The 12,637-nt window shown below is 47.6% G+C and overlaps 3 protein-coding genes across 3 annotated transcripts; 1 reads left to right on the top strand and 2 right to left on the bottom strand.

The window, feature by feature from the left end:
* Positions 1-107: 107 nt before the first annotated feature.
* Positions 108-1,577, bottom strand: FG386_000668 (thioredoxin; the record flags this gene model as incomplete). Its single annotated transcript, XM_067340012.1, has 1 exon — positions 108-1,577. One exon carries the CDS (start codon positions 1,575-1,577, stop codon positions 108-110), a length of 1,470 nt encoding a protein of 489 aa, XP_067195691.1.
* Positions 1,578-2,047: 470 nt separating this feature from the next.
* Positions 2,048-3,211, bottom strand: FG386_000667 (shanti/Ykl100cp/Minor histocompatibility antigen H13-like; the record flags this gene model as incomplete). Its single annotated transcript, XM_067340011.1, has 1 exon — positions 2,048-3,211. One exon carries the CDS (start codon positions 3,209-3,211, stop codon positions 2,048-2,050), a length of 1,164 nt encoding a protein of 387 aa, XP_067195690.1.
* A 1,391-nt stretch (positions 3,212-4,602) lies between these two features.
* FG386_000666 (uncharacterized protein) lies at positions 4,603-12,450 on the top strand (the record flags this gene model as incomplete). The annotated part of the gene is made up of 1 exon (XM_067340010.1): positions 4,603-12,450. One exon carries the CDS (start codon positions 4,603-4,605, stop codon positions 12,448-12,450), a length of 7,848 nt encoding a protein of 2,615 aa, XP_067195689.1.
* Positions 12,451-12,637: the final 187 nt, after the last annotated feature.

Raw genomic sequence — 12,637 nt, 5'->3', positions numbered from 1 at the left:
TTGCCAGAGTTCGTTCTTTCCTCAAAGCCAACCACAAAAACATGTGTATAGAAGGGCGAAACCCTAAAGCATTAATTTGGGGGTTGCTTTAACGCTTAAAATTTCTTTTATCTCTCCTTTTTCGGTTCTAAAGTATCTTCCGATTCATTAATATTGCCTGCAGAATCGCTTGGCGCCATGCCGCCCTTGCTCTCCATTTCAACAAGATCATCTAATAAGTAAGACTCTACGGTGTCTCCAAACAACAGGAGACAGAAGCAGATTGTGAGTCCCGCAACAATCAGTATCGAGACTATTGCGATTGCAACGGCGTGGTACCAGGATTTGTAGAACACGACACTAACTGCAGCGTTTAGCTCATAAAGGAATCTTTTGATTGAGTTCATGCTGAAAATGGAATAGGCTTTCAGCCTTCGTATCTTTTTGTCTTGTTTTATAATGAGTTCGATGGTTTCGTACAAAATGTCAGTTCTCATGTATTCCTGGTCGTTGTAGTAGTACTTAAGGCCGTCCGCAACCACAATTTCATACCCTTGCATGAAGTTGAAGTGAATAATGCCGTATTCTCTAAATAGAGAAAGGTACGAATTGAAGTCTATTATAGCGAATATAATTCCTCGAGGGGCTTCAGTTTCCCCAAATTTCACGGGCAGAAACAACTCGCTCCTTACTTTTTTGGCGACCTGGTAAAGCTGGTCCACGAATTCCGTTTTGTTACTCGGACTCTGTACCTGTTCGTTTATTCCAACAATCACAATAAGATTCCCGCTGTTAAGGTAGTCTATGAAGTCCAGCTTCGAAGGGATCCCCAAAAACGGGAATCTGTATTGCTGTATGAAACTTAGAACATAATCTGCGTTTTTATTTACTCTGATCACGGGCGAATAGTTGTCTTTTCCTAAAACAAGCATGCAGGGCGCGGTAGAACACTCCTCCGCCTCGCTATGTGGGAGAAACTTGTGGGAAGAGATGAGTTCTTCTTTGACTGTATTGTTGTAAGTAACCGAAAGGGTGATCTCAAAGTCATTTCTGTTTGAAATGTCTTCCAATAGAGGGATGTATTCTCTTAGTTGATTTTTTTCGTTAAACAGCACTATAAATACCGGATAAAGTTCCAAATCATAACCTAGGTCGTTTAGTTGCTTCAGGTTTTCTATAATTATTACGTCGGGTTGCATTCCTCTTTCTATGAATCTAATTATGTCCACATGCGATCTTTTTGGACTTTTATATTGCTTTACGTACTCTCCCTTGCTATAGAGCCTCAATGTCGGGTATCCGTTTATTTTGTTTTTCTTGCACAGACCAGATTCCACAGTACAGTCGATTTTTGCCACTTTTACTTTGTCATTGCCTTTAAAGAATTCAGATACCTTTATTATTTCCGGGAACAAATTCCTGCAGTGACCACACCAAGGCGCAAAGTACTTAATGAACCAAATATCATCGCTATTTGCATCCAACACCCTTTCGTTGTATTCCTTCTCAGTTAGGTTAATCACGTATTGGTCTTCGTTGGGAATCCTCGCGTGAGTTGTATCCGAATCAAAATCCCTTCCCCCACACTCGGTGTGCATCAGGTTTTTCGTCAGAATTAGTACTGTTAGGGAAATAACTGAGTTCCATATCTTCATTTTACTATAGTGCACTAAAAGAGAGCAGATCGAATGAGCGTTAAATAATTTATATTTTAAACCCGCTTTACTCAAACGGTTGTGACCTACGAGCTATATTTCCTCTTGTATGTTATTGGAAATCCAGCCAACAGTTGTTGCCCTCACCTTGTCTCCAAAACTGGTAAAACGGACTAAAAACGCAATAAAAGTAAAAAATAAAAAGCTCGCGTGCAGAAACAGTAATTTTTAAATAATAAACAGGTAGACTAAACTAGAGATGGGGAGGGAAAAACCGAAATTAGTGCGTATGCGATAAGCTTGGCGTGCCGAAGACAAGTTAATTATCAGTATTATAGAACTAGTCGCTATTTATATACAAGCACTCGTGACAGTAGTCAGTTTGCCAAAGCAGTGTCTGAGATTTACCCACACTACCTTCCTTTTCTTTGCTTAAGCTCAGTCTCCGAGGATTCATTGGTCTTGGCGTTTTGGGTAAGTTCAACCTCACTTCCAGATTGATTCGCTTTGGAATCGGAGCCATATGCAACAGAGCCATCCTCCTCTGAGTAGTTCCAAGCGTCGATGTGTTCGTTTCTGTACAGCACCGATCCAACCAGAGCAAGCAGACAAAAGGGCACCAAGTAGAGTAGGGCGGGCTGGGCGGCCTTAAAGTACAACATGACACACGCAGTTGTGACGAGTCCAAGTGAATAGGAAACAAGAACAGTGAAAAAGGTGAAGGTGCTCTGCGGATTTTTGATCATGCTGTATACGCTCTTTTGGGTTTTAGAGAACTCCCTGAGATCAAACCTTAAACAGAGCGAAATGAAAAGTCCAGGAATAACAATGTCACCAAGGCCGAGGATGCTTTGCTTCCATGGGTCAAGGGAAACCGGGAATATTAACTTTGCTGGACCCTGGAATGACTTTGCAACTGTAACCATCACATCCGTTCCGAATACCCAAAATATATCATAAATGAATAAGCCGCATAACAGTATTGCTCCAATTCTAAAGTTTCCGAGGGAAATTAGCGAAATGGCTTGTATAGAGAACGAAATCGCAAACATATTGTGGATTATCCAAGAGTCGGTTAGGAGCCACACTGCTCCGAGGACCAAACTGATTGCCAGTGACCAGACGTGGTGAACCGTAATCCTAACTTCGTACCCCCTCGGGTCATCGGGATTCTCGATATATCCACCAAACTTGAAATGCGAATCGTAAAGGACAAAGTTGGTTTCCTTTGTAATATTGTCACATTTGAAGAATACAATAGATACAAATTGTATAATCGTCTCCATGAGCGCAAACGCTCCTATAATGAACAAATAGGAGGTTAACAGGAGGTTTACCCAGTACGCCGGCAGAAAACGGTACGCCAAGTAAAGGGAAAACAAGGCACCCGAACCTATAACCGGAAACAACATTGCGTCCTTTCTGGTTAAAGACTCGGTGCTTTTGTTCTTCTCGCCGGTGACCGGATTAATCACAGTTTGTGAAAGGGACAGAAATGAGCCAATGTATATTATGGAAACCGTTGACGTTAGCATCTGCACTATAATTGGAAGCGGTCTGAAGAATGTAACCAGCATCTGGAGTGCCAAAACGGCGTAACATAGGCCAAATCTGAAGCGCCCATCATGAAAAAAATGCTTTTTCATCATTGGAGTCGTCGAAAGGAACGAAAATGTCAGTAAACCTCTGCTGGTTTCGGCGAACTCTATTCGAACCTTATCTCGGTACGCGTGCTTGTGTTGGACTTTTACCTAAAATTCAGGGAAAGGGGATTTTAATTCAAATTTATTTCCCATAAATTTGAATTCGTATTAACATCTCCTCTTTGTATTTTACGCCCTATCTTCTCGCCACAAGTATAGTCATTCTGTCAACACCCAGCCGCCCCCCTCCCCCCACAACCGGTAGGCGCCACATTCTGTTCTTGCCGGTATTAAGTACAGGCAATACATTTAATACTGTTTGTAATAGGTATTAAACGGAGGTAGGAATAAATAAATAAATGAGGCGATAAAAAAAATAAATTTTTTTAGCAATAAATATCGGGAGTAGTAATAATATTGTTGAGAATAAATCAGCTTACAAGCGTTTAGCCACATTGACAACGATTAGGAGAGGCTCTCAGGTGAGGAGGAGCAGTACACATTTGTTTTCACACTATAGATGGCAGGCAGTTGGTGTAGTAAGCAAGGGTGAAAAGTACAGACAGCAGGGAGGCGTAAGTCAGGTTAATTTGCGGATAGCATTTAGGTGAGAGGCGGTTGTCTATCTTTTGGCCATTTGAGGGATAGACCAGAGCTGTCGAGAGGCGTATGTGTTTCTCGGGAAGCACTGCGTTGGCTGCGTTTTAGGAGTTTTGGAAAGTCGCATAAATTGCCGGAGAATTGGATTCCGCTCCGTATTGTTCGGCCAGAAGCAGGGCGTTTACGGATAACGAGGTTTTCTTCAGCTTGGACTAAGTTGACGAGTCGTCGCTTAAAAGGTTTGAAGACAGAGAGGCACTGGCATTCTGGCATATCAACGTGTTTGGGGACCCTTTACATACACTCATCATACGGCTGTATATTTAAAAAGAAGTAGTTTAAACGCATATGTAGAACGTATTATATATAATATTTCAGGGTGAAAGAAGTTAAGATGCAGAGAAAAAGTTCAAAGTGAGAGTTGGACTTTATTTCAATAAGAGGCTTTTTTTTTCTCGCAATTTGAATTAAACTGAAAGGCAAACGAACTCCCTTTTGTTTGCATTCTCTCTAGTAAAAAGGCGATATTTGAAACATTGAGTGGGTTTTATATCTATCTCTACAATACACAAACGAAGAAGACAAGTATACATACATTGTTCTTTCGAGGTGCTCGAGTTTAAATTGACATTATTGCTTTGAGGCTAGGTGGCTTTTTCGCGCAAATAAGTGGACCGTGTATATATTCAGTATTGTCGTTAGTATACTAATATTAATATATCCAGATGAGCGACGATTCTCGAGCACTAGTTACACGGAGCCGTGTGGCCGAGGACGGCGAGATTCCCAATAGCGGCAGTTCCGGGAGTGGTTCCTCCTCCTCAAAGTTGGACAGGGGAGACGAGGTCAATACTGCCGGTGGCGAGAATGAACGTTTGATCGACGAAGAGGGAGGCGTTGGAGGTCCGGACAGTTCTGCTGCCTTGGGTTCTTCTGAGTCATTCGGCAATAGGGATGCAACGGGCAAGGCGACAGACGAGGTTGGCAGGGAAGACGGTTCCAGAGCCAACAAGAACTTATCTGAGATTCGAAGCAATTCAGGCGACGTTGGGAGTCTGGGAAACACGGGTAAGGCAGCGGAGGCGGTCGGGTCTGCGCCGAACAAACTGCTGGAGCCGTTCATGCTTCCCTCTTCTTCCAGACTAAACCCGCTTGTTGGTTCTTACTTGGAAAAACTGAGTCCTACAGCCTTTAAGGGGTTTCAGAAGAGATTTTTCAGACTCAACATAACGGACAACGCGCTTCTTTACTGGAGGGAGGAGCCGACATTCAAAGACCAACAACCCCAGGGCTCGATTAACTTGTCAAGCGTTACTGCTATACACATTGAGGATGCCCTGAATTTTGTGATCAGAACCCATGGAAGGGACTTCTGTTTAAAGGCATTTTCCCCGGGAGACAAAGATATATGGCTCGAGTCAATATGTATGGTAGTCAACTCCGTTGCCAGAATAGAGACCTTGAGGGAGGCGTCCGCTCAGTGTGATTTTGCGAGGCACTTGCTGGAAAATTCCGGCGGAATCCAAAACTACCTCTCGGAGGCCCTCAAGACGCAGAGAATAGCAAAATGGGCTAAAGAGGACAGCGCCCCCCTGACATTTTCCCTGAGAGGCAAAAAGCTGTTTTTGAACACCAAAAACATACAGAATTCACTCTCTAAGTTATGGTTTGACTCCACGTTCGGTTTCAAGTATTACAATAACTCCTCTGTCGCGGCGAATAGCGAAGGCGATGCCAACAACAGAGACAGCAAGGTTGAGCACTACAGCAGGAGTTCCATTCCAAGGAGTTCATCTTTTTGTACAAGTTCGTTCAGTTCCGTGATAAACACAAATCAGTACAGATCTGAAGATTTCATAGGCTATTCTTGTCGCAGTTTAAATACAAATAATAGGAAGAAGTCTTTGTCCTACTTTTACGGCACTTTCAGAGGCAGGGGGGTGAGGATAAATAAGATCAGTAATGCGGATTTCATGGGGCTGGAGCATTCTTTGGCATCCACGCCAATAAACAACGCGATAACTCCCGTTCCCCCCGTTCTGGGAGGCGACGTGGGTCCCGATCTGAGCAACGGACACAACACCCCTAGAACGGCAAGGTTTAATTTGCCGTGTAATTCCGGGGTTCTGAACAACAACATCCCGTTCTTCATGGAGAATTCGCAGCAGTTCGAGTGGTCCAATCTTTTCCAAAACGCAGTGAGAGTCAGGTCCCACCTGGACAACGTGCTTTTCGGCACTGTTTATGTCGAAATAGGCCCTGTTTTCGGCACTTCAGAGACGGCCACCATCGTTCACATTAACCAGTCTGCGAATGCCTTGTCCTCCTCTTCTATCGGGAGCAACAATAATCCGTCTGCCAGCTCGAGCTGTCTTGACGCGGACTCGGCCTCCGGAGGCGCAAACGTCAATGACAATGAGGCCGGTAACGACAATTCAGGCAGCGGTGGGAGCACAGACGCCCTCGCTGGCCACGACGGCGGTCCAGACAGCGCTACCGCCGACGGAGGAGCTGCGGACAACAGCGCTGCCACAGAAGGCGCCGGCGCCAAGGCAAATGGGGACGACGTGGACCATAACGGAGGCGAGATGGCCGGGGGCAACTGTAATTCGGGGAATCCAGGTGTTCTGATCAACACCATTGGCGGTAGTGGACACGCAGCAGGCGCCATTGGAGGCCAGGGTTTGTCTTCGTCTGCCCTGGTTCCTTTGCGGAAGTACTTCGCGCTGCTGATTTCCTCGAGGCCCATCGCGAATAACGAGGCCTTCTTCCCTCTGCCGAACAATATCTCCCTGAGGCCTTCGTCTGAGGGGGGGAGTTTGCTGGAGCCCGGGACGGCAGAGAACGCCGTTCTAGGCTCTTCCAGCAAGACGGGATGCGGCAACTCCTTGGGGAGCGCTCCTAGTGAGTCCAAGAGCCCCGAGCAGCAGGCCCTTTCCTCGGTTCTTCCCTTCAACATTCAGCTGGACTGTCTGTACTTATTTCCCCCGGAGTACGACGACTCCTGCCCGACTTACGCGATTGAGTTGGACAATATCCAGCTCTCGAGCAAGATTAGAGAAGTGCAAAGCGGGTTCCAGTTTAAGCTCCAGGTTCCTCTGGAGAACATTTTCACGTACGTCTTCACCGGAGTTGACACCCCCAATCTGGAGTCATCCGCGACAGGCGGTGCCGATGATGTTTCTTCTAGAGAGGCAGGTTTGGACAGGAGAGAGGCCTCCGTTTCTTTTGTCGGGAGAGGTGGTCGGTTCGCCGCGGACGGCGAGGAGAGCCGAGACAGAGAGGTGGCAGGAGACGCCGGAAGCACTGAGGACGCGTCAGGGGTTGCGAACGGTTCGGACGCAAACCGGCAGGGGAAATTTTGCTTGGGAGTTGACGATGCGGGTAGCGGCGCCGCCGAAGGCGCAAGACCTGATTCGAGTCCCGTTCCCAACCCCGGCGGTCCGCGGTGTGCGGAAGGTGTGTGCGAAAAGCATTTGGGCGAGGGCAGACCGGGCGGGCAGCCGAGACAGTTCCAGATAGTGAATCTAATGGAACAGTTTGTTCCCCATCAAAGGGGAGCGAACAGGACGACGGGAGCGGACGCCTGTGTTTCCGCGCAAGATCAGCAGCACCCCAGCGGGAGCAACTTGTCTATCGGCTCACAAACGGAGAAGGTGTCTATGAGAGTGGTCTCGATCTTCGGACCGGACGCAGAAATTTGGAGGGAAGCTCTGATAGCGAGTTGCAGGGCGCGGCACGCAGCAAGGGAGCAGAGACTGAGGACGTTGAATGACGAGGTCAGGGCTTTTGATAGTGTCCCGAGGACCTTGATGGAGGAAAACGCGTGTAAGCTCTTTTACAAGACGCTTTACTACATCTTGAGCGGAGGACGCGACAGAGTGAGCGAAGACTTAAGTGGAATAGCCTCCATAGTGGACAGCAAGAAGAGCAGCGGGACAGCGAGCGTTTTTGGCATACGAAACCTGGAGTTTAGGTGCAGCTGTGCTTGCGGCAGCGGTGGTCTGGCCGTTATAAGCGGGGGCTCTTTTTGCAAAATCTGTTTGGAGAGGAAGCTTGTTTGTCACATCAGCAGTTGTTTCGTGACAATACCGATTTCAAGAATCCTGCACGGTTTGAGCGTGTTTAACTCCACAATCAGGGATCTCAAACAAGCCTCCATAAGGATGATAAGTTCTCCCAGAGTAGACGTGTTGAGATTCATTCACGAGCGCTACCTGCTCCCTGTGTTGAGTGTCGTTTACGAGTGCTTTAACGCGAGGTCGGAGTTCATCAAGGAGCGCGAGATTCTGAGCGTGTTGGACTTCCTCGTGGAGATCCGCGTCAGCTATGAGCTGTGTGGGATCTTTGACTCGAGCTTCAAGTACCTTACTATTTGCTACGCGGGACTTTTTGCAAAAAAGGTGATCAAGCCATACTTCAAATCCGTGTTTAAGCTAATATATGATACCTGCCACTTTGGCAGAACGTACAGAGACAAGGAGACTGGAAATTTGCACACTGCCTTGATTTCAGAGGTGTTCGGAACGATTTACTCCTTTGTGAGTTTTTTCTCTTCACTGAAGCTGTACAACCTATCCGCAGAGGTGAGGAGCGTTGTGTTCATTGTGGTCCAACACGCCATTATGCAGTTCCAGATGGTGCTCAGGGACGCGGTTCTCCATAATCTGTGCAAGATTACCGACTCTGACGTGGAGTCCCAGCGGTTCTTTTTCAGACCGGCTCCCGGCGTCGTTGAGAACGGGGAACGGCCGCTCGGTGACTACTTACTTACCTTCAAAGAGCTCTATATGGGAGAGGTTGGCGGCACCGGCGAGACTGCAGACCTGCAGCTGGAATACTCCAGCACCGTGATCACCACCGAGGTCATATGTGGGATTCTGAATGAGATTGAACAGTGCATTCACAAGTGCGACGAACTCGACCTTCTTTTGGAAAGATGGACTCCCTTTGCCATTTTGAAGTTCGAGCAGGAGTTTGTTAAAGACAAACATTATTTTTGCGGATACCTGTTCGGTACTGGTAACAACGGTGCTCGCAACGCCGACATTTGCGCGGGCGAAACCGGCGCCAACACCGGCAGCGAGGCTCCGGTCCCCCCAGGCGGAGATGTGGGGGGCGAGACGGATCTGTCGCTTGGAGGAACCACAAACGACCACAACCTTGCTGTTTCCGGTGGGAACGGAGGGCTTCATGCTCCGAGCGCTGGCCTCCTGGACCCAGGTGCTCCCAGTGGAGTGGCTCTGAACAAGAGCTACAGCAGCACGCAATCGGTGGAGGTTGATTTGCCGGGTGTTTCCGGTGCAGCTGCGGGCGGAGCGGGGTACCTGTCGGGGCCCCCCAACAACGGTCCCGGCGCGGGCTCGGTGAGCATGACTCTTGCATCGTTGACCTCGGTGGAGGTAGGGGCCGTTAACGGCGCGGAGGGAGGAGAGGGACTAGTGGTGAGGGAGTCTCTCATTCCGGGTTCGCAGCTGGGTGGCGTCGTGACGGCCGTGGGTATGAACGGCGGCGGAGGCAATGGTGTGGCCAGTAGTGCAGGTGGAGTTAACATCTTTGATAACGTGGAGGGAGGCAGCAGACATTTCATGAACACGATAAGCGAGGACTGTTTCGGGGACCTGGACATGTTTATCCCCAGAAATTTGAGAAACGAGACGAGGAGATTCGCGCTTTTGTTTAGCGTTTCGCAGATGTATCTCACAGTCAGAACCTGCAAGGACTGGCAGAGGAGGTTGCATGAGTACTTTGTGGGGGCTCTTAAGGAGAGACATTCGGAGTCGTACAGACACCTGAGCAGCACAACCGGTGGTCCGAGAGGAGGGGAGACTCCTGATTCAGCGGCCTCTCCGCAGAGAGGGACACGGAGCAAAGACGGAGGCCTGGGACGTGGGACGGTGGAGAAGAGTGAGGATATTGTGACGAGTTCTGAGGGAAGAAACGACATTGGCGACAACGGCAAGAGCAGAGGCGAAGTTAACTGGGCTAATTACTTCCTCTCTTTGGATATGTCTAGTTTGCTCAAGGAGCATCTGCGTCCTCAGTTGAGAATACTGAAGATTTCTCTAAAGAAAAAACTTTTTGGTATGGTGTCGAAGCTCGTCTTGGAATACACGGTCAGGATTTACATAGAGTCTTTGCTTCTATTCTCCGTCTACTATTCGAGCATTTCAGATGCAGCCAGCAGCGTAAACGGCGGCAGTGGTTCTGAAAACCAGAGCCAAGCCCTCACGACAGCGAATGTAGGTGCAGTTGCAAACGAGTTTGATGATCTCTATGTTTCTGAAAACAGCAAGTTAATTGCGTCCAAGTTACTGGAGGACTGGGACGTCTTTGGACACTTTTTCCAGGACTGCATCTCGGAGGAAGAAGTGAGGGAGTGTCTGATTGTTTTGGCTGACCTACACGACATTCTTATTTCGCAAAAAGTCACACTCTACGAAAAGTGCAGAGAGTTTCAGGACAAGTACAGAATGTTCGACGTCCACTCGTTTTTGGGCATGGTATCGACTCTCAGATTTGAGAACAAAGGCCACAGCTCTGGTCACTTGTTTTCCCAAGATGGTCGAAATTCCGTCGGCGGAACAAGCACAGTCATGAACGTGGGAAGCAATCTCTCTCTCGAACTAGATAAGATTCAGGATGCCGCAGATGGCAGTTATTTAACGAATCCCTTGAATGACAGTGGTGGTTCTAACCAGAATGCGAAGGACTATATGCAGCCCGCTCAAAACGCCACGGCCTCCTCATTCCCCAGCGGAAACCACATTGCTCGCACGGGAGTTAACTGGAATAGGGAAAGCGAGCACTGCTGGACCAAACAAATGAACTTTCTGAGGAGTGTTGGTGGTCTCATTTCGCAGGGAGGCGCGAGCAGCCACGGACAGCAGCAACACATTCACCACAATCACAGCTACTTTTCATCTTCTGATGCGTCCTGTGTTGGTGGGAATTCTGGCGTTTCAGGGGGAGGAGCAGACTCCAATTCGGGCGTTTTTGTCCCCAATAGTGTACTATCCTCTCTGAATGTGATTGCAAACAACAGAAATAGAAGGTTAGGTAGCCTTAATTTGGACGCACCAAAACAGCCCTATTTGTTAGTGGAGCACTGCACTTCTCTCAATCAGACTTTTGGTGGATTCGGTTCTGCAATCGGGAGCACCCCTCCATTGGCGGGGGCAGGGAGTTCAGCTACAGAAGAATTCGTTAACAGTTCTGGATCAGGCATTAACGTAACGGAGGCTATCGGCGGCGGTGGTTCGTCTTCTTTCCAGTCGTCATCTTGCTCTTCCTCTAACCTCAATCTAAAGAGGTCGTTTTCTCTAGAGATCCCCTCACAAACGAGCGGAGACGAGGCAAACGAAAGAGGAATAGTAGCTTCATTCTTGATGGGAAAGGTTTTGATCTACTCCCCGAGTTACTTAAACATCGCCAACGGCTTCTCTTGTGTTTTAGGAGGAGTGTCGGGCGGACTTGGATTGGGAACGGTGCCGGGATCTAGATTGTCTGATTTTGCTTTAAATATGATGATGGACAAGGACGAGAGGTGGTGGAATGGCATATATGGTTATTATTCCCAGGTATATATCCCAAGTTGTCTGTTCGGACTTGCTCCAAACTCGAATCTGGATGTGAGAGGTTCACAGAGTGTGCTGGAGAGCAGAAGTGATGTTTCTGTTATATCGAGGTTCCAAAAAGACGCGCATCCGTCTAGAATACTGAATAGGACCATTTTCGGGAAGTACATTGCCAACTATTCTTGCTTTTTGAGGCCACCCATCACGGAGAAGTCGGCTTTTGATTTGTTGTTGGATTCTGACAGCTCTTGTCATCCGAGCAGTTTCGCAACAGGTGTCGGAAATTATAATCTAAGGGTATATTTTGGCCCCGTTAAGTATAGGTACTCAAGACCAACTACAAACGACAGTGAGTGGAAGTCTGGATTTCTCTTTATTGAGGACCTTACAATTGTGGTCTACGACAGCATTTACAGACTCAACATTTTAGATATGTTCCCTATTAGACCTTCGCCCGACGGCAGAGTCACTAGAATTTGTATAGATCCACAGGATCTCACAAGAACCGGATTTATCATCTTCTGGGGGGACAGAGACTCCGAGACCCTTTTCTGTGATGCCAACAATGCCAGTGGGGGCGGTGTTGCCAGTTCATCTTCTTCGTCCTCTGCCTCCTCTGGAAGTTCTAATAGCAATCTCCAGAAATCCAGTACTGGTGGTGTGTCCTCCGGAGCGAGTCAATCAGTTTCCGGAATCCCTGCCGATGGAGAGGCGGGTGGGAACAATAGTGGTAGTGGCAGTAGTAACGCAAACGGCTCTGCAGAACCGAGGGTAAACTTCTCTCAAGGTTCGAGCAGCTGTAGTTATTTTGTCGATAGCAAAAACTTTTCCGTATACTTTAGAGCTCCGAGTCCCAAATTGGCTGGAATATTGGTCTCAGAGATAGACGACTTAGTACACAAGTCAAAATGTATTTGGGGACAAAATTTATCGGAGGCCCTCGTTAAAAAGAGATTTTGCCAATATCTCAATCCTTTTGTCATATCAAAACACTGATGACGTGGCCTGGAATTATTCAATTTATTAGATTACCTGACTTAATATCTCGTACGTGAATGATTGTTTAACCATAGAAATGACAACTCCAAAGCGACCTTAAGTGACAAGGAAAGTTAATTTTATTAATTACTCAACACCTGTTTGTGTGTGAACAAGCACATTAATCCTTGAATAGCGGCTCGTG

Source organism: Cryptosporidium ryanae (genome assembly GCF_009792415.1).
Source record: "Cryptosporidium ryanae isolate 45019 chromosome Unknown contig_15, whole genome shotgun sequence".
Taxonomy (NCBI): domain Eukaryota; phylum Apicomplexa; class Conoidasida; order Eucoccidiorida; family Cryptosporidiidae; genus Cryptosporidium; species Cryptosporidium ryanae.
The sequence above is the reverse complement of the archived record's forward strand: the minus strand, read 5'-3'. Positions and strand labels throughout refer to the sequence as shown.